The sequence below is a fragment of the Sardina pilchardus genome, chromosome 15 (assembly GCF_963854185.1).
Source record: "Sardina pilchardus chromosome 15, fSarPil1.1, whole genome shotgun sequence".
Taxonomy (NCBI): domain Eukaryota; kingdom Metazoa; phylum Chordata; class Actinopteri; order Clupeiformes; family Clupeidae; genus Sardina; species Sardina pilchardus.
This window is the reverse complement of record NC_085008.1, coordinates 30889475-30913854: the sequence shown is the minus strand read 5'-3', so window position 1 is coordinate 30913854 and position 24380 is coordinate 30889475. Positions and strand designations below refer to the sequence as shown.

The 24380-nt window shown below is 43.4% G+C and overlaps 1 protein-coding gene and 4 non-coding genes across 6 annotated transcripts in view; 2 read left to right on the top strand and 3 right to left on the bottom strand.

The window, feature by feature from the left end:
• Positions 1-5286: 5286 nt before the first annotated feature.
• trnag-ucc (transfer RNA glycine (anticodon UCC)) lies at positions 5287-5358 on the bottom strand. The gene has a single exon. It is a non-coding gene; the product is annotated as a tRNA-Gly (tRNA).
• Positions 5359-5688: 330 nt separating this feature from the next.
• Positions 5689-5760, bottom strand: trnap-ugg (transfer RNA proline (anticodon UGG)). The gene has a single exon. It is a non-coding gene; the product is annotated as a tRNA-Pro (tRNA).
• Positions 5761-5970: 210 nt separating this feature from the next.
• trnai-aau (transfer RNA isoleucine (anticodon AAU)) lies at positions 5971-6044 on the top strand. Its single transcript has one exon. It is a non-coding gene; the product is annotated as a tRNA-Ile (tRNA).
• A 4017-nt stretch (positions 6045-10061) lies between these two features.
• Positions 10062-10135, top strand: trnai-aau (transfer RNA isoleucine (anticodon AAU)). The gene has a single exon. It is a non-coding gene; the product is annotated as a tRNA-Ile (tRNA).
• Positions 10136-11503: 1368 nt separating this feature from the next.
• Positions 11504-24380, bottom strand: part of hdlbpa (high density lipoprotein binding protein a) — a 16687-nt gene continuing 3810 nt past the window's right edge. The window contains exons 4-28 of one of the 2 annotated variants that reach the window (XM_062556415.1): positions 23398-23549; positions 22921-23136; positions 22521-22727; positions 21412-21627; positions 20721-20927; positions 19944-20051; positions 19677-19781; positions 19444-19522; positions 19140-19279; positions 18703-18807; positions 18413-18526; positions 18097-18183; positions 17860-17991; positions 17458-17676; positions 16858-17079; positions 16100-16318; positions 15808-16000; positions 15338-15501; positions 15095-15199; positions 14842-14976; positions 14325-14468; positions 13997-14176; positions 13665-13781; positions 13210-13392; positions 11504-13048 (exon numbers count right to left, since the gene is read on the bottom strand). In XM_062556415.1, coding sequence (XP_062412399.1) covers positions 12956-13048; positions 13210-13392; positions 13665-13781; positions 13997-14176; positions 14325-14468; positions 14842-14976; positions 15095-15199; positions 15338-15501; positions 15808-16000; positions 16100-16318; positions 16858-17079; positions 17458-17676; positions 17860-17991; positions 18097-18183; positions 18413-18526; positions 18703-18807; positions 19140-19279; positions 19444-19522; positions 19677-19781; positions 19944-20051; positions 20721-20927; positions 21412-21627; positions 22521-22727; positions 22921-23136; positions 23398-23549 — 3842 coding nt within the window. In that variant the 3' untranslated portion in view covers positions 11504-12955. The remainder of the gene's footprint in view (positions 13049-13209; positions 13393-13664; positions 13782-13996; positions 14177-14324; positions 14469-14841; positions 14977-15094; positions 15200-15337; positions 15502-15807; positions 16001-16099; positions 16319-16857; positions 17080-17457; positions 17677-17859; positions 17992-18096; positions 18184-18412; positions 18527-18702; positions 18808-19139; positions 19280-19443; positions 19523-19676; positions 19782-19943; positions 20052-20720; positions 20928-21411; positions 21628-22520; positions 22728-22920; positions 23137-23397; positions 23550-24380) is intronic. The other variant, XM_062556416.1, reaches the window with a different exon arrangement.

The window sequence follows — 24380 nt, the reverse complement described above, 5'->3', positions numbered from 1 at the left end:
GACTTGACTTGCTTTTAAAATGTGAAAAGACATGCACTGCCCGGGGCCTTTTCACACAGAATACATAATTAAATAAAGTAGTTTTAGTCATGTGTGGTCCATTTGTAATGACCACGCTTTATTTTTAGCAATTATTAAATAAAATGTTAGTGAATCCACCCCTGAGTATCACAAACCACCATAGACTGATCTTACCCTGGCATGCCTAATTTGCCTCATGCACTACTGAAAAAAGCTTTAGTCAGCAGAGTTGCTGGCCAAGTCTGGCATATCAGTCACCCCATGTGAGGTCTCTTACCACATTAGTCATTAATCCTTTTCATAGAGACTCAAGCTGATTCCGTTCAGATCTCAGATCTCCCTGTTGTGGCCCCCTGTCTCTTCATCTTGTCTCCTAGGACAAAGAACATATTTCCATTAAGTAAACAAACATTTTTTTTTCACGGCTAACATGCACTAACATACATCCAATGATGCATTGCAAAAAAACACATAGCAAATGATATATTTGCCCACCATAGCATACATAAACACATACAAATAAACTACATACAACCTAATAAATAAATAAATACATCTATTTGGGTACCATGACTAATAGAGTTTAGAATATAGAATGGAATTAAGTATATCACATGCCAAGCTGTCCTGTCAATCAAGGTTAGTTGGAGATGTGTGGTATTAATTTCCTGTGCATGTCTGTTCCTTGTTTTTGTGTTTGACTAAAACTTAATATTCCACAGAGCCCATCACAAGGCCTAAATGCTCTGGGCATCACTGTAAAGGAATCTCAGGTTGGATTGGCAGAGTGAGGGCACACATCAAAAGTCTGTTCCCCTCTCAAAAGGTAAGATATAAATAATTAAATAGGACTAGCCCCGGAGGCTTCAGGTTGAGACATGCCAAAACATGTTGGTCTACCTCTCTCGCACCTCTGTAGATATCAAAGGGAACCAGGCCGATTACAGCTAAAGAGATAGAGGCCAATGGCCAATTACCATACACCTGACACGTGACTTGTTTCTTCAGACTAGAGGCCAACAATGGGAAAACTGAGGGAGAAAAATTACAGGTTAACAGCCAGTGCCTTCAATTGAAATGTCACTGTCAAGTTTTGCTTTTAGAAAGGTTACACCCACAGGGCCTCTCTAAAAGGTAGTCAGAATATCAATTAAAGAAATGAGTTGAAACATGGATATGAGAGAGAGGGATAGGGAAAAACACACACACACACACACACACACACACACACACACACACACACACACACACACACACACACACACACACACACACACACACACACACACACACACACACACGTGCACAGACACACAGACACACAGACAGACACACACACACACACACACACACACACACGTCCTATCAAACTTGAGGTGAAGTCACAGATTGAGTAGCTGAACCACAGAAACCAGAGTAATTATTGTTAGGGGCCTTTTAATTTCAGTGGCATTTGAAATAATTATTTTTTTTCAATGTTGTCAACCCAAAGTATTCTGTATTCTGCACCCAACTTAACCTATCGCTCTCTAGCTCCTTGAGTTCTGCCAATTCAATTATTGGCGATAAGCAATTTTTAACATCTTCTTAATGTATATTATTTTTACTGTATATATGTGTACACTGCTGGGCCAAAAAAAAGGTCACACACTCAGCGTTGCATTTATTTCTCCCCAAGACCTTGCATTGATGACGGGAGATTGGGACCACTGTGTAGTCTTCTCCAGCACATCCCAAAGATTCTGAGTGGGGTTAAGGTCTGGACTCTGTGGTGGCCAATCCATGTGTGAAAATGATGTCTCATGCTCCCTGAACCACTCTTTCACATTTTGAGCCCGGTGAATCCTTGCATTGTCAGGCTAGAGGCAGGCCCTTACCAATTTGCTTAGTTAAAAGGGGGTGACCTTTTTCTTTGGTCAGGCAGTGTATAACTTAATGCTGACTAAAAATGCTTGACTGAAACATGCATATGCCATGTATTGCTCATTTAAGTTTAAAACGGCACTTCTATATGCTAGGTAAATAAATAAATGAACTCCAGATATTGCCATCTATAGTGCTGTATTTATAAGACATATACTTGAGTTCAGTGTCTAATGACAAAAGTACCAACAGCATTTTCCTCCTAATGGTGATGATACATAGGGAGTGTTGCTGCCTGGGTATTCACATGTCTGGTTCTAGGTGCTCTGGATGGCCATGCAATTTGCCTACTGATGATAAAAATGTTCCAAAAAGAGACACTGTCCAAAATCAATGGGAATGTGCCTGTACAACAATGACTGAAACATTGCCCTACAAAACTGCTCAAAAAGCTGCCAATCATCAGCTTGGGGCTAAATTGGTTACAAAGACTGGAGACTATGATGCCAGCATGATCTGTTAAGTATTGTTTTAAATGGAAACATTTACAAAAGGTTAAGTTGTGATAGGGATGTATTCGTCATGAAATCAAACTTCAGCTATCAAACGTAGGAATAATTTCATGAGGGAAAAAAATAAAATCAACAACAGCAAACCTGCCTTTTAGTGGAAGAAAATTGGAAGGTAAAGCTGTCTGACAAACAAATCATGTAAACAAATATGTGAGACAGAAATAAGATGATAACCCATCTAGTAGGCCTACCATGGTACACCTCAAATGCTAGTGTTTGGGCGCCCTCCTGTGGTCACGTAAGATTTTGCTCATCACTACATTTGTGTTCGGTGTGTACATCTGTTCAAAAGGTTAATTTCTTGCTCAAATTTTAACTTGCAATGTAGGCTAATTATACTCATTACTTGCTTACTTGCAATATCAAAATATCCAGAGAAGAGACCTTTAGATATAGTTTAACATATAAATGTTTAATCTAAGTTCCTACTTCATTTTAGTGTACGAATATTTTGGTTATGAAACGTTCTTCACAAACAGTAACAGTGCAACAGCCCCTTCAGATGAGTAAAATCGAGAAAGAGGAGAAATCAAACTCTCAACACTGGTCAGGAGCAACAGTGGCATAAGCAAAAGAAACCTGTTCACCATAAATTGATTAAAAAATCCTGACCCACACACACACATGCACACACACGCACACACACACAAGTTCATACTGCTGATGTCTGAGCTCTCCAGTCATCTCTATGGTGTGGCAAATCAGAACCAAATTTCCCCCTGGGTTGCGGCACACACACGGGCAAAGGAGATACCTGGGGCCACCTGGGACTCACTCCAAAGAGTAGGCCAAGACAATTTCCACTCAAATCACCTCTCTATCTTAATCTGACAGCCTGGCTCGATTAGGAAGCATGGAAATTACTTCTCTCCCCACCAGCTGTCATCCTGGAATTATCTTAATTGTAGCGTGATTATGCCTCTGAGCTGCCGAGCGAGGCCTTAACTGCTTCTCGCCTTTTATTAGAAGGAAGTAAATAAATAATAGAAATTATATGATGCTTGGGGTACAGCGGTTGGCTTAGGATTTGTTTGAACACTGTAAACACGAACAGACATACATGGTCTCTTCCACTCACTTACCCATTCATTCACTCAATCTCTCTCATTCTCACTCACTCACACTCACTCACTCACTCACTCACTCACACACTCACACACTCACACACTCACACACTCACACACTCACACACTCACACACACACACACACACACACACACACACACACACACACACACAAACTCTACACACACACACACACACCTACAAACACAGCTCACTCAAACCTCCTCCACATACCCAGAACCAAACTCAGGACCATGGGAGACAGGGCTTTCTGTGCTGCTGCCCCGCGTCTATGGAATGCCCTCCCTGACACCTTGAGGGCACCACAATCCATTGACTGTTTTACGTAAAAAAGACCTAAAGACATTTTATTATTATTATTTGTTGCTAAGCATGAATCATCAAGACATGCCTATTCTGACAAATGGGCTGGCGTAACCTAAACCAACATATCTGATCATCACTGGATAGGCAGTCGGAGGATTGGATTTACAAGGTATGGGTGTGATGTGCTAGTGCAGGGGTCGGCAACCTGCGGCTCCAGAGCCGCATGTGGCTCTTTAGCGCCACCCTGGTGGCTCCCTGGAGCGTCTTCAAAAATGTATGAAAATGAATGGGGGGATTTTTGTTTGTTTTAATATGGTTTCTGTATGAGGACAAACATTCTTAACGTTTTCCAATGTTGTAAAAATGTGCATAATAAATATTAAAGTTCAACATTTTAGTCAACGAAGATTTGATAGCCTGCGACACATGTTTCAGGGCGGCGCCGTGCCAGGCAGGTGGCTGTAAACCTATGGTTGTAAACAAACCGGCGGGTGTGTCAGCATGGGCCATGCCATGGATCCCAAAGGGGAAAGAGAGAGAGATAGCCGATGAGATCAGAGAATTTAAGGCAGAATGGACCGAATCATTTGCTTTCATTGCCATTGCGGAAGGATTGCCTGCATGATTGCTTTGTAATGAGAAGTTGGCGAACAACAAAAAGAGAAAGACATGTAGAAAGACACTTTCAGGGAAGGCATGCTATTTGCAGCCGACTACCCAGTTGGGACTGAGAGAAAAAGTGCGATTGCAGTAGCCTACTTCTGGAGAAATGTTGTTGCAACCTGAGAGATATTAAAACGTGGAAAACTACGGTTCACGGATGGTGATTACACGAAGTTGAACTTAAAGCACCATATATGTAGCGGAGTGGTCACGTGGTGTGTCATTCTCTCCGAGATGCGCTGCAGGGAAAAACATTTAATCATGAAAGCTCATTATGTAGCCTCGTTGTAGCCTACTTAGTCAGTTTGATAATACAGATAATATACACTTACAGCCTGTGTTGCCTTCATATAAGGCTTATAAGGCTTTTAATTTTTTTGCGGCTCCAGACAGATTTGTTTTTTGTTTTTTTGGTCCAAAATGGCTCTTTGAACATTTTGGGTTGCCGACCCCTGTGCTAGTGGAAGAGAGAGGAAACAGGAAAACTGGAGATACAATCCCATGATCAAGTTCACATCAAATGAGAATAATATAAATGAGAAAACACATAGCAGAGAAACAGACGAAAAAACGACGAACTTTCAATTGATGCCACTCTTGAGAGAAGTTTGGTGCCTCATCTCTGCAGTCCTTATCTGCATAAAGAAATGAGCTACAGTATGTGCCCACTCTAACAGTTGCAGAGGCTACATCAAGGGAGAACTTCGCTAGTAGTTCATTCTTAATTAAATCTATAAGAAGTAATTAGTAGGGTGTAACTACGGAAAAGGATATCTGCGTTGGCCGGGAATCGAACCCGGGTCAACTGCTTGGAAGGCAGCTATGCTAACCACTATACCACCAACGCATGCTCAATACAGGAAAATGTGTCCTTTAAGAACGTGAAGATCAGTGTATGTGAAATCTTGTCGCTCCTATTTTTCTCTTGGTAGTTCATGTCAGAACCACAAGGAAGGTAAGATGCGTTATCAGAAACGCAATCAAACTCATTAGAACGGATTTGCAGGCTTTGCAGCTTTATAGCCGCTGCTTGTTGATTCAAATATCTTTATCGGCACAAACCGATTCAACAGTGAGTATGTTTACATAGACAACAGTTGGGACGCCTTCCAAAATGCTCTTTAGCTTGCATTCTATGAGCATGAGACGCAATACTATGGGCTCGTTGCAAAAACCTGGGCTCGTCCGGGATTTGAACCCGGGACCTCTCGCACCCAAAGCGAGAATCATACCCCTAGACCAACGAGCCACACTTCCTTACCAAATTCTTTAAGTTTATAAACGAGTGTATAGGGATATTACATGTATGTGCTAAACGCGTTAGCCTGTGTAGTCTAGCTGCTACATCCGTAGCAAATTAGCAATGCAACAAACTGCAACGTCATCATCCTCCTACACATCGCCACGCTGCTGAATTGTTTTTACGATTTTCCAAATAACGTACAATGCCGACGTTCGTGGCCGGTTAGCTCAGTTGGTTAGAGCGTGGTGCTAATAACGCCAAGGTCGCGGGTTCGATCCCCGTACTGGCCAACCATTCCTTATGACAATCGTCAACGCGATAGCATCACAGTCCCATATTAGAAGTGCAATGAAAGTCAGCATTTAAAACTGTGGGAGATATCAGCAAGTGTATTTCTAAACGCATATTCCTCCTCCCTTTAACATTACTACTATAAACAACATTTTACGCATGTTAACATAAGCCCTTGAAGAACAAAATATCATTGGTCAGAATATCAATATGGACATCTCACCACTAGCCTGCTCTTTTTCGATGTTTCCACAAGGTGGCGCGCAAAACCCCCATCTCAGAGCCATAATACATGAATGCATAGCTAGCAGTCATTTCCAACACCAAGTTAAATTAAGTTTAAACATATACATACTATGCTACATGTTATGTATTACTGCCATAAAACACATTAACATTTTACCGTTAGTATAGTTATGAATAAATGTAACAAGATTTACATAAAGCAGGTTCCTGAAGGCTAGCAAGGGGATGTAAAGTTAGCAGCTAGCGATCTCGCTGGTATCCAACATTTTTGCTAACTTCGGATACGAACAAAACATTGTGGACAACCCTTTCAATAGATACCATAATGATGCCGTTTACAGATGAACTTGAACTTGAACTTGAAGCTTGTCCTGAACTTGAAGCTTGTCCTGTCTACCCGTCTACCATGCTCCAGATAATTTCCCACTCAGGTTTGGACATGCGCATACTGCCAGAGTAACCGAAGAGCAGGACAGATATGCTACAAAGTAGCACATTTAAGCAAACCCATTGAATCCCAATACACAAAGGTTAAAATATTCAGCTAAAGTCAGCAACCAGCCTATTTAATGGAATAATGCGAAGCAGCTAACAACTGTATTTTAGGCTACAGTGCAGCATATCAGCATAATAACCAACAAATGACATTAGCCTACCTTTATTCATTTGGCAGACACGTTTACAAAGTGACTCACAGCAACAGGTATTAACAGTTAAGTCATTAGCATTTAAACATTTTAACAAGCTCTACAGCAGTAGGCTACAAGAAAAAAAATAGGCCTACAGTGCAGATGGGACTATAGCTATGGATTATAACTACATCTGTCAATAGGCTACTGGTACTGGACATGGAGGCACGAGAATCGCTAGGCGCAACAGGCCTATAGTCTTGAGAGAAAACGCTCTTGTACAGCAGGTTAAATAAACAACATTGGCAAGGTGTAGATATTTCAGTAGGCTATGTCTATCTTCGTACACATTGGGCTACTGACATTGCATGTTGCACTTTAGCATAATAATTTGGTGAATTTGTTCTTGTCCTTTTATCTTTAAAATACTCATTTAAAGTGTGAGGTTCAACTAAATTTGAGTTGAGCTAATTAAGTCAAGCAAGACATCAACTTATTTCAATCATTATAGGAATATAATGACTAAACAGAAAACAATCCGTCTAACTATGAAACATAGGCCTACAATATTTACTACAACTTAAATACAGACACAATATCTAAAATAAATACATATTTATTCATTTAAAATTAATCAGAGTTATTTGGGCTATGTTTGGTTAAGCCTACTCAATTAGACCTAATGGATTCACTGAGCGTGTGTAGGAGGGTGGGTATTGGCACCTATCTCCTCTGTCTCCAGGCCCACTGCCACAGAGCAGTGGAGCAGCCACAAGTCCTTCATAAATTAAATACATTGATTAAAAATACATGTCAATATGGTAGTACAGAACATATCAAACAAAACAAATAATGCCAAAGAATGTAACTGTAGCCTACTCACTGTTCCCCTGTATGGTCAGCCACCTGCCTTGTGTCTACTTCATCCTTCTGTTCGTTCAGCTTGTCTTCCTCCCTTCCTATAGATTCCTCCTCCAAGATGACATCGCTTATCCTGTGATTTCTGTTCCTCTCCTTTTGTATTGCCTCATCTCCCTCCTTTCTCTGCTTCAGTGTGCAGTGATGGCTTTCTAGAGAGACCTGAAACTGGTTGGGGATAATGAGATTCAGGATACTGAAACTTATGATCCTCTGGACCAAAGAAACATCTTGATATAAGAACTCCTTGTACTGGAACATAACCCCCTAGACCATCTTGTGTCACTTTCTCTCAAAACCATCAACCAAATTACCTGCATCAGCTCAGGAGCAATTGTACGTTGTTCCTTCAGTTCGTCAGTCTCAGAAATGACCTGTCAGAAATACTGTATGTATTTATCAGTGAACTACAGTCATTCATGCCTATGTGTGATTGTACAAGTTAAATAATCACATTGGTTGACAGGCAAGTAGTTTCACGCAGTTCTTTCTCCTTCAGAAGAATAATATTCTAGTAAGAGGACAATACAAATGATATGCCATTGCCAATTCTAAACACGCAATGGCAGTGTAATATCTGTCTGAGTTAATGATGGCATACTTCCAGTTGGGTAAGCTGAGCTTCATTCTCAGCTACCCAGAGTTGAGCTGCTCTGACTGCTCTCTCCTCCAGAAACAACTAACACACACACACACACACACACACACAAGGGGGGGTAATCAACAGATGCACAGTTCAGATTTCTGAAACAGATTTGAAAAATCCTAAATTCTAATAATTTACAGTCAATTATAGTCATTTCCACCTCTTTATCCAGTTGGGAACTGGTTTCATCCAACTTGGCATTCTCTTCCTCCTTGATGGACACAAAACATACATTGGAAAAATAATTAACCATGCACACAATTACAGTATGGCTCTTAGTTTTTAGTAAATAAATGTTCAAAAAAAAAAAGAAATACGAACATATACTAGACTGAATAAAGAACAGACATAATATCTCACAGACAACAACAAATGGTCCCTACATTTAAAGAAAATAACAAAGAGTTAAAATAACAGGGGGGAAAAATGGGAGGAGATGTGAAGGGGCGTCAAGGAGCACTAAAAGCTATGCGAGAAGAGATAGGTCTTTAGGTTGGATTTAAAGCTAGGCCTACTGTAGTTGGGCAGAGTTTGACATCATCAGGAAGGCAATAAGCTGAGGAGCAGGAAAAAAGTGTCACCTTTAGATTGAAGGAAGGCAGAAGGAATACAAAGACACTGGAAAGATGATCGAAGAGGTCTAAGAGGACAGTAAGGAATCAAAATTTGAATCAGAATCAGCTTTTATTGGTCAGGTTTGTGTAAACAAACAAGTAATTTGACTCCGGTTAGTCTCTCAAAGTACACTCAATACATAAAAGAATAAAAAAAAAATACGTTATTGTATGACCGAAACAGAATAGAGAGATACAGAGTCAGACAGAAAGAATCCGAGAAAATGGTCTTGCACCATATCTGACGTGACACGGAAAGTGACCCTCTTACCAGAGCACAGATCTCCATGTGCAGGTTGTGAATCGTCTGGAAAAAGGCCAGGGCTGTGCTCTGATTTAGCTGTCTTGAGTGGAGTGGCATTACAGCAGGTAGGAAAATTAGACTTAATGATTAGTAAAATGCAGTCTTGCCGCCCGGGAACACAAACTTCACTTGGATAGCCTACGGAGTTCAGTGAACATGCACTGTGCGCATTGTTGCCTAGTTGAAAATTGCAAGATGCAACTTAAGAATGTTTGTTTTGAAATACTCAGTCCTGACAAAGTAGAAATAGCCTACAAAGAATTCTAGTTCTATTTTGACTGTCACATTTAAACAATTTCCCATGCCACCACGTAGCCTACTTTATACCAGCCTACAGAGTTCACGCGCCTTTGAGAATATCATTACAAAGTAGGCCTAGGTCTAACCGGAGGGAGACGAGATGGATGCATGGGGCCTTATGGCTATGACTTTTTGCACAGGTTGGGTAGGCTAAACTATGTAGACTAGCCGACAAGGCAAATGCTCCAGGAAAGTGTGCCCAATGTCTGAGTGGAAGCAGTAGCCTAGTTTGGTGTTAGCACGGAGAGATCACGGAGTGCAGTCAGCGAACTGTTAATTTCTCTTCGTAGGCTGCAAGTTAGAAGTCAGACTTTAAAGTACTTAGAATATGAAATGTTAAGTTATCAACAATTTTCCGTGGCCGGTTAGCTCAGTTGGTTAGAGCGTGGTGCTAATAACGCCAAGGTCGCGGGTTCGATCCCCGTACGGGCCATCTGTTTTGTACCGCCAAGCATGGTCGATTGGGCTAGACTTACGTCGGAACGTGGAAATAAAATCCTTCAATTTAGGTGCACAGATCTGGCAGAAGACGCCAACACATTGCACGTGGCATGCGCTCGCCGCTAGGTTGAGAACGGATGCATCCTGGAATTCTGCGTGCATGGTTTCTGGGAATAATGGGAACGTTCTCAGTGATGCGATGATGTCGTTCTTCCTACTCCATGTGCTTTCTTATTAAGTGGGTAATACAGGTAAACTGAAAGGAAGTTAGGCTAACTGGTCTAACCCATTTACAGTGAATTAAGCTAAGCTGGACTAACTCTGAGTCAGACAGGGCATTTGCGCGCAGAGAAGAGATAAGACGGAAAGGCCTATAATATCTAAACCTGGGCAAGGCGGCAAGTAGGCTACGACTATTTTCCCAAATGTGAGCGAATTCCTTTACACAATTGTCCCATTCTCTGCTCTGCTCGTGACGACGTTTAAATGGCACACATTTACAGTGTGCCTAGTAATTTAATTAATACATTCACATTAAACAAGGAACAGCGGGCCGTTTTGTCAGATCTCAGAGACCTGGGGGCTGAATAGGAGCATACATGTATGAGGTCAGATCGTATTTGCATTGTAGTTTAGCAATACATTTAAAATAAGATTAGGCATTTTATTTTAAATTATATTTGGTGTGTTTTTGCTCATCCCTGCTGCTGACCCATAACAACAATTTTCTCCCACCGCAAGATTATTGTTGTCTGTGCAGAATACTTGTCTGTGATGAAAAGAAGAAACTATAACTTAGATCAAGTAGCAAGGCTAAAGGTTAAACAGCAAGGTAAGTGATTGAGTGAATCACTGTGACAAGTAACAAAAATCTCCATCCTAGATATCTTAGATATCTAAATAAATATAGAAAATAATCAATCACCCCAGCTATGTGGTCAGTCATGACGGTGTCAGAATTCCAAGAAAGGACCACAGGTTGGCACACAGAGCGCAGGCTACCAAAAAGGTCCGGATGTCTGACAACCACCTAGATTGAGTTTGGTTTTAACCAAGCTATGTCTCACCAGTCAGTTGTGTCCCATCTTGCTTATATTCCCCATCTGTAGACCTCTGAAGTTCACCTACCAAAAGGACCCAAAGTTGCCTTCTGTCTACTCATGTGGAGATCTGGATTTCCTTTTATGGCCAAAGATTGTACCCGGATCTCCTTATATTAGGAATCACGTTATGCATCAGTGGGTGTGCAAACCAATGGAACATCTTGAAAGTCAAAACACTACTCTTCAATGAAGGCTGGTGTTTATGTGTGCTGAAACATTTTCAAAACCAATGAAAGAAAAACAGCATGACATTGAAAGGCTTTTCAGTTTTCCTTTTTTATTGACTTTTTTTTGGACAATTTCATTTCCAGTGTTATCCATGATAGTCTCACTTTTCTGGTATGGTTTTTGCATAATTCTTATTATAAGGCTATTAAAGAGGGCCGTTGCTATGGTTCCAGAACGATCTGCATAGCAACTGGAAGACAAAAAGGGACTGGACACTGACCCAGTAGCGAGGATGAGAACACGACAATACTTAACAATTCATTGGCACTAAATGGTTTACTTCTCTTCATCTTCTTCACCAGAAGTTTTCATTTTCTTTCCATCAACATGATTCAGCAATGTAAATATAAAAGTAAATGGATATAGGAAAACTTCCAACAGTTTAGTGTGGGACAGGGAAAACTTTGGGGTCACAGGGTCTAGTGTCTAGCGGCAGGGTCTACAGATCCCAATGGCCTTCCAAAGTATGTGGCAGTTTCAACATGTAGCACTCTGTAGTGAACGACCGTTCTTGTAAAAAGTTTGTTAGATTCTCCCCCACCCCTCCCCCCTAAGGCTGCATGAATACGGCCAACGATCATATTGACAAAAGCACCGGGACATGTAAAATTGGAGCACAAGAGGGGAAGGAAGACCACAGAAACGTGTGTACATCAGAGCACGATCACACACACACACACACACACACACACACACACACAAACTACAACTGGGAAGGGGTGGAGGGAAGAGGTGCGCAGGGGTAAGAGTCGATCAAAGGAAGGATAGCCATTCTACCGAAGGCTACCCAACTTGTGATCAGAGGTGTCTTCCACTAGAGGTAATTGAGTTTGTCTCCTCCCCAAACACCCACTACAAAGGCAACTAAGAACAGAGCAGCTTAGTCAGCCCAACAACCCTTTCATAATCTTTTCACAGGCTAACTGGCCAACAGTTTTATATATATAAAAGGCCCAAAATAGTATGCAAGTCATCAATGTCTTGTTTAGGGTCTTTTTCAGTTTGTTTGCGTTTTGTCCATTTCCCACCAATTTATGATTCCTTCCCTAAAACGTGCTCAGCCGAGGTAAAGAAAGAAATGTTCAGAGCAGCTTCAAGCAATGTGGGGAGTTAACTGCAGACCAAGTAGAGTGGACCAAATGAAAAGTATGAACCATTTATCAAGTTTCAAAGAGACATTCTGTTCACACTAGTTTTGGGCCATTCCCATCCAATTCCTCACGCTACTGCATCACACAATGTTAAAACCACTGAAAGTTTGTTGGGTTGTAAAGGCGATGATGGACAAAAGAGCCCATCAAACTGTAGTTTGTTTACAGCATAAACCAAAGGGAGGATGAGGGGTATTGGGAGGGGGCTGGGTGGGTGGGTTGGGGGTGGGGAGTCAGTGTCAGGGATCAGTCTTCATCAGAGCAAGGGGTAGGGAGGAAAGGGGGGGGCATCAAGAGGAGTTTGAAAAGCCAGTCCACCGGTCACCGTGTTCAGAATCGTTTGGGTCCCCATGGGGAGGGCTTGGGGGGTCCTGTAGGAGCTCCGAAACTGGGGAAGTCCTCAGAGCTGCTCATGTCTGGGGCCTGAAACGAGATATGGAGGGGAGGGGGGTGTAAGTGTTTACATCTATATCAGGATACAAAGTTAGCTGAGGATCCAAGAACAGTGAGTAACTACGATGTCATTTTGAAAATAAGGATCAGCTTGAAGAAGCCCCTCATGGAAGATAATGGAAAAGCTTTACCTTATCACTGGAGCTGGTCCAAGGAGCCTCCCTCACCACAAAGCCCTTAGAAGCGGCACCTCCTCCTCCTCCTCCTCTTTCTCCCCCTCCTCCTCCTCCTCCTCTGGGTTCATCTGAAGAGGAGGCTGCGCCAGGAGGCTTCATATATGCCATCCTGGACTCGTTCTCCACTACATCAGCCAACTGTAAGGAGAGAAATACACGGTCAGACCAGGGTTTATGTTAGCTGGCTGACGCCAGGCATGACTTTCATTCTGAAGTCGCAAAATCCGACCGAAAAAAGGTCAAGCATAACCTCTGGGTCATTCCCGCAAGAAACGTCCATTCTGCACTTTGACGGCACCAAAATTAAATTTGCCCAATGGCTACATGTGCTGGTGACAACAAAGTGTCAATACAGATTCTGCCACTGGTGTGGGTTTCAGAAGATAGTCACAACGAGAAGATGAGCTTACGTATTCTTCTTCCAGGTTCAGGAGGTGGTCAATGGCTTCATCCACCATCTCAGGACGACCGGTTACTGTCACAAGGTTCGGGTCTGCAGCTCCACTCTGGGGGAATCTCAGATCAACCTGAAACAGGGGCAAGTCAAGGGTTAAAATCTCAGGTTATTTCAAAGCATGCACATGTTAAGTTACTCTGGGTACATCATGTTTTTAACAACAGGACATGGCAGCAATCAAACTGATGCACTTAAATCAAGTATGGCAACCCAAACAATTCAGGGAGGAGACCCGGGGAAGCCTTGTTTTTTAACCATCCTATGGCTTCTTTGCTTTGTCTGTACCTTAAATTCATCCATGATCTTGCGAATGCCCTTGCCACGGGCCCCGATGATACGGGCATGGACTCTGCTGTCGAGAGTGATGTCCTCGGAGATCATCTCCTCCAGCTCATCCACAATGCCTTGGATGGCATCCCGTGCTGCAATGGCATTCTGCTCATACCCAGTAATGGTGATTTGATCCTGAAGACAAAACAGAACATGAAGGATCACCGTTTGCCACCAAGTGGTGCACAGAAATGAAAAGCACCATCCAATGTCAAAATGAAAAGTGATATTCAAATCTGAGTAGTATCCTTTGTCCTTTGGAAGAGAGCAGGTCACATCATACCTGGTTCTCATCATTCTTCTCAGGGAATTGGATGTTGACATCATGCTCGGTGCGGATCTGGGTAATGATGGCACCCTTGCGTCCGATAATCTTGGGGTGATACTTGGGTTCCACAGTGATGGTCAACTTAAAGCTCCTTAGAGCCTGTACAGAAAAATATTCTTGATTAACTGGAGAATAGTGTTAAAATACATGCAATTTATCAGCCACAGACACAGTGATGTCCCTTTCTGTCATTTCGTAAGAGACTTGGGTTTGACGAGAGCTGTGCTGCTCAACAGACTGTGCAAGACATGAGTCTTGCGTTTAATTATCCAGTGGGCATGAAGCCTTTTGTGCTTTAATCTGCTTTTTGCACTGGAAACGTGTAAAAAATAAACATACACTGAAAATAGATATAGAAACCCTGTTTATTGGAAGGTTCAGGCCAAACCTTCTAACAAACAGTATTCTTAATTTACCTGAATTGAAAGCCATGTTAAATATTTAAAACAGGTTCAACATGCCAGACACTCACCCGGTCCTCCTGCTCGGCCTGCAATTCCTTGACACGCTCCAGCAGGCCTTCTTTGGCGCGGTCAAGGTGATTGGCCAGACCAGTGATGGAAATAATGTCAGACTGCAGGTCAGGAGCAGGCACTTGGATATTGACCTTCGGAAAGGGAAGTGCAAATTATTTATTTGTTTTTGTACATTATGTACGTGTACTTCACATGAATGGACTGTTTTTGAATGATTTTGAAAGAAAAATTGTACAAAGAGGTTCCAACCTCAAATTCATCCATCATCTTGCGAATTCCGCTTCCTTTCTGCCCAATGATGTAACGGTGAAGCTCAAAAGGCACTTCCACCTCAATGGTCACAGGAACCAAAGCCTGAGAGAAAAATAGAAGAAATTACATCGCAAGTTTATTAACAAAGCCAACAAAAAAATCGCAACCTTTCACACATCTTCCATCTGAAGAAAATGGATCTTTTTGCAGAACTGGTCAAACACGATTTGTGGTCATTACCTTCAGGGCCTCCACCGCAGCTTCACACCTCTCCTTACGGCCAGAGAGGACAATGACATCACACTTCTTAGGGGCCGCGGGGTCGACGGGTTCTTTCACCTCTCCATTGGCCTCTCCATTCTCCTGCACAGGAGCCTCAGCAGGAGCCTCAGCAGGAGGGGCAGCTGAGAAGAGCAGAAGATATCGGAGTATATTAACCAACGCTCTGTTGGATATGCTACCTATGCATAGACCGATATGCTAACTATGCTTAGTTTGAGAAAAGACAGCTTTGTAACATCTCAAAAGGATTTGTGACTAAACCGATTAAAGAAAAGTATTACAGCTAAACTATATTTAGAAGCCATTTCTTCACAATTTCTAACACAATAAGAATCATTATATTTTTACATCCATCTATCTACTATATTCAGTAGTCATTTCACTATAGCAGGACACTACAGTGATGACCATGGCAGCAAGGTTTTTACCTTGTTGCTGCTGCTGTTGCTGTTGTTGTTGTTGTTGTTGCTGTTGTTGTTGTTGTTGTTGGTCCTCTCTCTCAGGGAACTTGATCTGCACATTGTGCTCTCTGGTGATTGCCTGGATCCGAGAGCCCTTTGGACCCATGATGGAGCGGTGGAACCTCTGGGCAATCACACACTCCATTGTCACCTGAGCATCCTGGAGAGGAGAACCAAGAGACGGGCCTTTAGTTCCTTCATACAAGACCACATCACGCCCAGACAACCAAAAAAGCAGTCACAGCCCTTGATATCTTACCAGGTCCTCAACGATCTCCAGCATGCGTTTCTTGGCAGCCTCCACGCAGTCTTTGGCTCCCTTCAAGGTGACCTTGTCGCTCTGCGTAGCGGTGCGAGGGAAGCTCACCATCACACCGCCGTACTCCTCAGCGATGTCCCGCAGGACCTGACCGCGCCGGGTCACGAAGTAGCGGTGGTGCTTGGGGTCAACCAGCATGTGGTCCTCCACCACGTTATCCTAAGAGAGAAAACCAGCATACACTTGTGTCAGTAAACAATCAGGTGCAAAAAATAACTAGTAACATCTAAAACAAGCAATCGAAATTTTACTTTGAGGGCTGGACCTGAATGAGAACAAGTAATGAAAAACAGCCCAAATGGTGACTTATGTTTACTGGCGTATCCTGTTTACTTCATGGAGTGACTACTTCTAAAGCCTCTCATTTTCTGTGACTCATCTTGAACTGATAAAAGCCTGGAACAACAGGATTCCAGAGAGATTGAGATCACCCACAAGAAAGCCCATTTTGGATTTGGCTTTTTACGGTTTCTATCTGTATTTACTATCTTTACTTTGGCGCTTTACACTCAGCCCCCAAACACATTAAAAATGAAATCCTACATAAATGAGACCGTGTTGTTAAAACCCTATAACCTATAATAAGAGCTGACCGAGAATGCATTAGATACATTTTAGTCAATCTTCGAGTATGACCTTCAAACCTGGCACCACCAAGTCATGCTGCATTAAGATTATTAGGCCGGTCAGCAGCTCACCAGGCTCTTGATGAGGGCCTCCAACTCCTTCTGGGCCTCGCGCACGGCCTCCTCGGTGCCCACCACGGTGATCAGCTCCTGGTCTTTATCGTCGGCGGTGGGGAAGATGATCCTGGCCCCGGTGCTGTCACGCACCTTCCTGATGTTGGCGCCGCCCTTTCCAATGAGGAACTTGTGGTACTCAGGCTTGGCCCGCAGCTCAGCGGTGTGGCTTTTTATTTGCTGGGAAGTTGAGAAAGAATTAGAAATGCATGTTACTCTCAAAAACCTCATACATCGCTCTGAAGAAGTCAAGATATTGGAGTTGGCTAAGAAACGGACTAATTTACCAAGCCTATTACACTCAATAGATATAATTACACTATTACATAATTACACTATTACACTCTTATAGATATAACTTCATCTTTCTCTTGGACTCACATACACATCCTAGCTGTGTGGACAAACAGTCAGCAAAATACTGCATGTTAAAACATTTCACCTTCCAGTGCTTTCTGGAGTGTTGTTACAAGCACCCGGGACAGGCTTTGCGCCATCAATATCCTACAGACTTTTGGAATCAACTTTTAGACATACAAGAGAAGCTGTGGTACCAACCTTTTCCTCAGCCAGGGAGAGCAGCTGACGTTTGGCCTTGTCAACTTCCTCTGCGGGGCCCCTGATTGTCACTGCGTCGATGCCAGAGCCCTCGGTGGGGAAGTGGATGTGCACGCCACCGCACTCCTCCATGATGGAACGCACAAAGCGTCCCTTGGAGCCAATCAGGGAGTTGTGCAGCTTGGATGGGATGGACACCTCCACCTCTGTGATGTTTGCCTGAGTGGAACAAGGTTGAGATTCAGAACTCAAGGCTGAGATGATCATGTCCTTTGTACGCCAACAAGGCTAAGTGTTGCCCTCAAGTTAAACTTGATCACTCAATTTAATTTCTACCGTTTGTTTTTAAGCCATATGTATGTTGTGCCTCAGCCCATCAAGACTAAAGAAAACACATCTCACCAATTCTTTCTGAATAGCCAAAATTCTGGTCCTTGCTGCCTCACAGTTCGCCTTCTTGCCTGTAATGATGATCATTTCAGAGTTGCTGTTCTCTGCAGGCAGGTCGATTTTCGTGTTAGTTTCCTCACGAATCTGTGGATTAAGTAAATACAAATAAGTAGCCACTCCAGACGATTGCTTTGGCAGTGTGTACACAAGGATCATTCAGTTTGTTCAAACACTCCACCCCAAACTCACCTTCTTGATATTTGCTCCTCCTTTCCCAATAATGTTCTTGTGGAATTGCTTAAAGATTGGGACTGAGACAGAGAAGCTGTTCTCCACCTGATGAACAGAGAAAGTCCCAGAGAAATGCATTTTAAAAAAATATTTTCAGTATATTTTACAGTGTATTGCATGATGGATACAGCATACCAGTCATCAAACTGACTGTCCAATGCTATACGCGTGAAAAGGTTTCTGAATGCTCATTAACAATTCATCAAAGTACAGAATGTACCAGCAGAGATTTACCATTAACAGTGCCCGAAAATGCTTCCCTGAGATCACTCACCATTTCAGCCACCATCTTCTGCATGAATTTGGTGCATTTCTCCACTTCAGTACGAGGGCCACGCAGCTGAACGATGTCACTCTTCTGCGCAGGGTCAGGGAAGTTAATGATGACCTGGAGAGGGACCAAGGAACAAAGTACAGTCAGAAGGTTACCAACTTCTCATTTTGTAAGCATCAGGAAGTCGTATCCATTACGTTCTGAAGATGACCGCACTTTTCCATTGGCTCATTCCCTATTAACTCAACTTGTTTTGTGCCAAAGTTCTCGTGTCACACATCAGTTCTCACCTCAGGGAACTTGTCCCTCACTTCCTTGATATTCTCCCCTTTCTGCCCAATGATGGCTCGGTGAAAACGCTGTTCGATGATCATGTCCTTTGTACGCTCGTTCTCCTGTGAAAATTAAGCGCACCAAGACTGCAGATGAAGCAATGTGTCTAGCACACACAAACCTAAGCAAAGATGGCTGCAGTTTGTGAATGCTGCCATTAGGACTAGTTGGAAGACATGACCAATGATCAGCTCATGGCCAGGTTCTTTTACAGCTGAGCCTGACCGTGTGGAGTGCACATAGCATTTGCTCAAGAGAAAACAACCCTGAGTTGATTCATTAAATAAAAATGTTAAAAAGACAAGACCGAGGCAACTGATGGCCTTTGTTTATTCTTTATGACATTTGCTAGAACGACATACTGTGGGGCATTCTGGGACGCCTGGCTGCTTACCATGCGCGACGCAAGCTCAAGCAACTCCTTCTTGGCCTCCTGCACACCCTGGGGATCGCCTTCAATGCGGATCAGGTTGCTCTTCTCGTTGTCCGGGGGAATGCGAACAGACACCTTGTGCAGTTCCTTAATGCGGTTGACTGGGTGGGGAAGGCCAAACACAAAAAGGGAACAGATAGGGAGAGGAGAAAGGGGGGGCAGAGGATTAGCAGGCGCTAGCAATATTTTAGCAGGGTATCAACTTACAATGACCATGCAAAAAAATAGGAGACCTTTGCTTCAGAGACTGGGCACGACTACTTACTGTTTGCACCTCCCTTCCCAATCAGGTGTCTGTGGAACTTGGGGTCCACACTGATCTCGGTGTAATCCATTCTGCTAACCTGATGGAGGAAACGGGCAAGTTCTCAGGCAAGGTCATAATTCATCACAGTGACTAGAGACAACACAACACAATGGAGGCCTCGGGTAAAATGAATTCTTTGAACATGTGTTCATTAATCTGGCCGCGGTCGTGACAGCCGCCTCCCTCCTCACCAGATCTAAAACAATGGCCTCGATCTGGCTCTGCACCATCTGCATGTCTTTGGTGGGGCCCTCCAGGGTGATCTTGTCCTCCCCCTCGGTGAACTCGATGTGCACCTACACCCAAAAACAAAACCAACACAGGAGTCAGCGGGGCGAGGGAATCCAGACCAGCTTGTTTAACCGACTTTAAAAAACATAAAAAAAAAAAAACAATCATACCAAAAGTTAAGTGTGCAAGTTAAACAGGATTTGGATTGGGTTTTCTGAACAACCAACCTTGGGCCATTGCTGAGTGATCTTGGCCAGATTCTGCCCCTTCTTGCCAATGATGAAGCGATGAAGCCAAGAGGGAGCTGAGACTGAGGACACAGTGTAGCTGTTGGCCTGAGAAGAGAGGTGCCACACAAATCACCGTTACATCCGGCTCAACATTACTGTATTTTCAACGCTCATCATTTCCTTTCATTTCAATCCAGCTTGACATAAGCCATGGAATACACAATTTATTTGATTGTTATGCACCACAGATAGGTAGCCTATTCAATGAGAAACCAAATGCAGACTGAAGACATTTTTTGCCCCCAGTTAGTCCTGTGCTTCAAGTCCAAATATGGCTATTCTTAATAACCTCGGCCTGGGCTCTTGCCCAAAAGCAGTATTCAAACTCCAGGACTCGAATCCTGTTTCTATTCCACACTCTAGTGAAAGACTCCAAGAGCTAAGCATATCAACCTTTAATCTCGTCAACCTCAATGCAAAGCCAAGACTTAAAACTTAGCCATTAGACATGGTGTTTGTTCTGGGAGACGCTTACCCCATTAACTCGGATACAATGCTGAACGTATATTTACAGATAAACAAACTCTGTTGAGTTGTAAAGCTGCTAAATCAACACAAATTTGGTACCGAGACTAAGCACGCAATTCTCAACAGCACTAAGACCCCAAACAACGGTTGTTGGGCGTCTCTGCACCATGGAACAATGGAAGTCTGTTGAGGCAGACATGGATTTAATGAGCATAAGCTTCAGGTGTGTGTGAGTGTGTGTGTTACCTTGGCGTAAACCTCAGTGAGGGCCTGGCCCAGGCGGTCCGGCTCCCCGCGCAGGATCACAGTCTCTGAGCTGCTGTCGGTGGGTGGGATCTCGACCGAGACGCCAGTCTTCTCCAGGATCTCCTGCAGGGTGTTGCCTTTGGGCCCGATCACATACTTATGCTGAGATTTCTTCACCTCCACCGCAATAGTGGTGGCATTCTTCTTCTGGGGACACATTCAGAGAAAACAAGGAAAACCTACTTATTTCACATTCAGCTGTGAGGCAAGCATGCCACTCAATGCAATTGATAAGTGTGTGTGTGTGTGTGTGTGTGTGTGTGTGTGTGTGTGTGTGTGTGTGTGTGTGTGTGTGTGTGTGTGTGTGTGTGTGTGTGTGCACGCTTGCCAATGTGGTAAAAATAGCAGTTAAGAGAACATGAGAAATGTTCCAAGACCTCACCGAAGATGAAAACAATCCGTTTGAAATCAATGTCACCCAGAATAGCTTGTTACATCATTTCAAATGTACAAGAAATCAAATGAACAGAACCGAGATGCTCTCACAGCAAACTCTGCTAAATATAGCGCTTACAAAATATTGCACATTTCAGATTGGCATCATGTGAACCCTCAATCAGCTAGTCTATGACAGGAGGCATGGAACACACCCACACCCACACACCCTCTTTCACTCTCTCTCTAAACGTACCTTCTCCTCATAAACCTTCTTGATCAAAGTCACAGCAAGGGCCACCTGCTCTTTCTCCCCGGTGATGACGATCTCAGTTTTGTTGACACTGGGAGGGGGGACATTGATGCGGGCTCCTGTCTCCTGCATCATGTCGCCCACCAACTTGTTGTAGGCCCCTGTGATGAAGGGGTGGTACACCTTGTCGATGTTCACCCTCTCAACAGCACGCTTATCCTACACACACACACACACACATTTGGACAGAAATCAACGGTTAATCAGAGGCTGGGAAACTGAGGAATGCATTGAACGACTCAATGAATCGCATTGATGAGGCAATTCATTATGCGTGTTCAATGTCAATGTGGCCATAACAATGATTGCTGCCATTGCCACACACTGGCAGCAATTGCATCTGCTCAAATAAATATACTGACATACAGGGAAAGGCAGTAGAGTGGCAACTTTATACACGTATACCACTAATTGGATATAGGGCTGCACCACGCAAACAGCAGCGCTGCTCAACGAAACCCATTATTTTCAAAGGCGCGCGCAAGAACTGGTCTGCCGCTGCTCCAAGCAAAGAGCAGTGCAAGCAGCAATTTGCCGATTTGCCGTTGCTGCGCGTGCCACGCTGGATGTTCATCCTGGTTGAACTTTGAATGCAGGCGGCTGTAAATCATAGGAATTTTGCGCTGAGCCCGGCAGCAAGCAGAACAGCGCAGTGCATGCCGTGTGCAGTGCAGGCCTTTTACATCAGCCCCCTTCATTGCAACAGATTTGCAACATGATTTTTGATGGTCAATGAATTGATTCAGGCCATTCTAAAAATATTTTTGTTTAAAGCAACAGCCAAAAAGAAAAAAAAAGTCTACATATTTTTTTGAATTCAAACTGAGAACGACTATTTTAGAAATAGACTATTTGAGAAATTAACTAGGCACGACTATTTCTAGCTTTTGCGATTAAATAATTGCACTGCTCTAATATTGCAATTGGCAATGCGATAATTGAGCAGCCCTAATTGGAACTTTTTTTTTAACTGACAACCATTTTAGATGTACTTCACTGTGTACATCACAACAGGCACAGCTGCAATCAGAACACTTGTATGAGTGGCTAACCTGCTCAGCAGAGATGAGCAGGATCTCATGCTTGGCCTTTTCCAGGCCTTCCTTGGTTCCGGAGATCTTGATGTGGTTGCTGGGGTCGTCGGGTCTTGGGATCTGGATCTTGGTGGCAGTCTTCAGCTCAAGCTCCTGCAGCTTCTCCCCGTTCTTGCCGATGACAAAGCGGTGATGTTCCTTGGGGATGGCCACAGTAGCTGAAGCCTTTGAGAAACAAAATGGAAGACACCGACAGTAAGGCAACTGAGGATGTGTACATTTTTCCTTGGTCTTGAAAGGTTTCGCATCTTATCGAAACCGTTTCTTTTACAATACACTTCTCCACACCACAACATGAACACTAATCTACGACTGTAGCAGCAACTGAAACAGTAACACATGAAAACAGGGAACTCACCTGAGTCTGCAGTCGGGACACAATCTCCTTGCGGGCCTTCATGACGGCGTCTGGTTTCCCAGACACCATGATGGAGAGACCCTGGTCCTTAGCCATGGAGAGTTCCAGGTGGGCTCCGGTTTTGTGCATGATGTCAACGCACACCTTGGCCTGGTCCCCTTCACCAAACTGATTGATGTCCTTGTACTTTCGCTCTTCCAAAGGCACATGGAAAACCTTCCCAACCAAAAGATAACAAAAGAATGAATCAACTGAAAAAATAGTTGAATGAGTCAACTATCACACACACACTTACCAATAAACTATCCTATCGTACAAAAGTGGGATTTGACTCCCAAATATTTCCATTACCTCCCAAATACATCTCAGCAAATCAGACAGAAGCTGTCTGTGCTTCTGCTGCCCCAAAAATGGTCTTTGTTGCTATGGCTTGGCCAAATTTGCAGAAGTACTAAACATGCAACTTTGTTTCCGTACCTGGGTGATGACAGAGGACTTGAGAGGCCGGATCTTGGATGTCCAGGCATTCCCAGCCTCCTGGGTCCCCTCGGGAGATGAGGCCTTCTCAGGCAGAGGGGGAAAGGCATCCTTGTAGGTGGGGAGGTCCTCATCTCCAGCACCGCTTGGCCCTGCGAGAACAGCTATTAAAATGGGGGCGACGGGACGCTCAAGAGAAGAACAGCAACCTATGACGTGAATATTGGAACTGCGCCAACAGTTATCAGGATTTCCATTTTCAGCCAACAGCCAGCGGGTGAACCATGTGAGGTTTCATCACCGATCCCTTGAGCGCACTCGTACTAAGCTAGCTTGCCGTTTGTGTGGTCACTATACACAGGGTCGCTAGCAGTTTTCCCCAACTAAGCATGATTGTATTTTCCATTCTACAATATTTTTAGGACCAGATATAATCTTTTGTTTTAAGTTAAAACTTATTTTAATTTGCCTGTACTCTAGGATCAATTTGTATGAGCTATGTTGGAATAAATTCAAGTTACTTGCTGGTATATAACCAAATGATTAGTTTCGGTTTCCTTTCAAAGTCTTAATATTATAATGCCTTTTACGTCTGACAATTCTACTTCAAACTGAGTGGTTTGAGAACGAACATCCAGCTCAGTTTACTGGCCCAAAGACTGCGAGTGAGACAGCTTGGAAGTGTGGATCCCATTAAAAAGTTCAGAAATTGCCCTTGGGTGCTAGCACTCACTGCACTCCCCTGAATGCTTTGAATTATCCAAACATTTTGCTAACGTCTATTATTCTGAACAGGGCACAAGAATGTGTCCATTTTAGGTGGACAGCAAAAGAGAATGAGTAAATACTCCCTCAGGTCCAAATGGCAGACTACAGTTCTCCTGTTCCATAACCATAGCAACTGCTGGCTGAAGGCCCAACCCATGCCTTTCTTATTAAAATGATTCGGCGTCCATTTTGTTTAAACTTCTAGTCTGGTACTG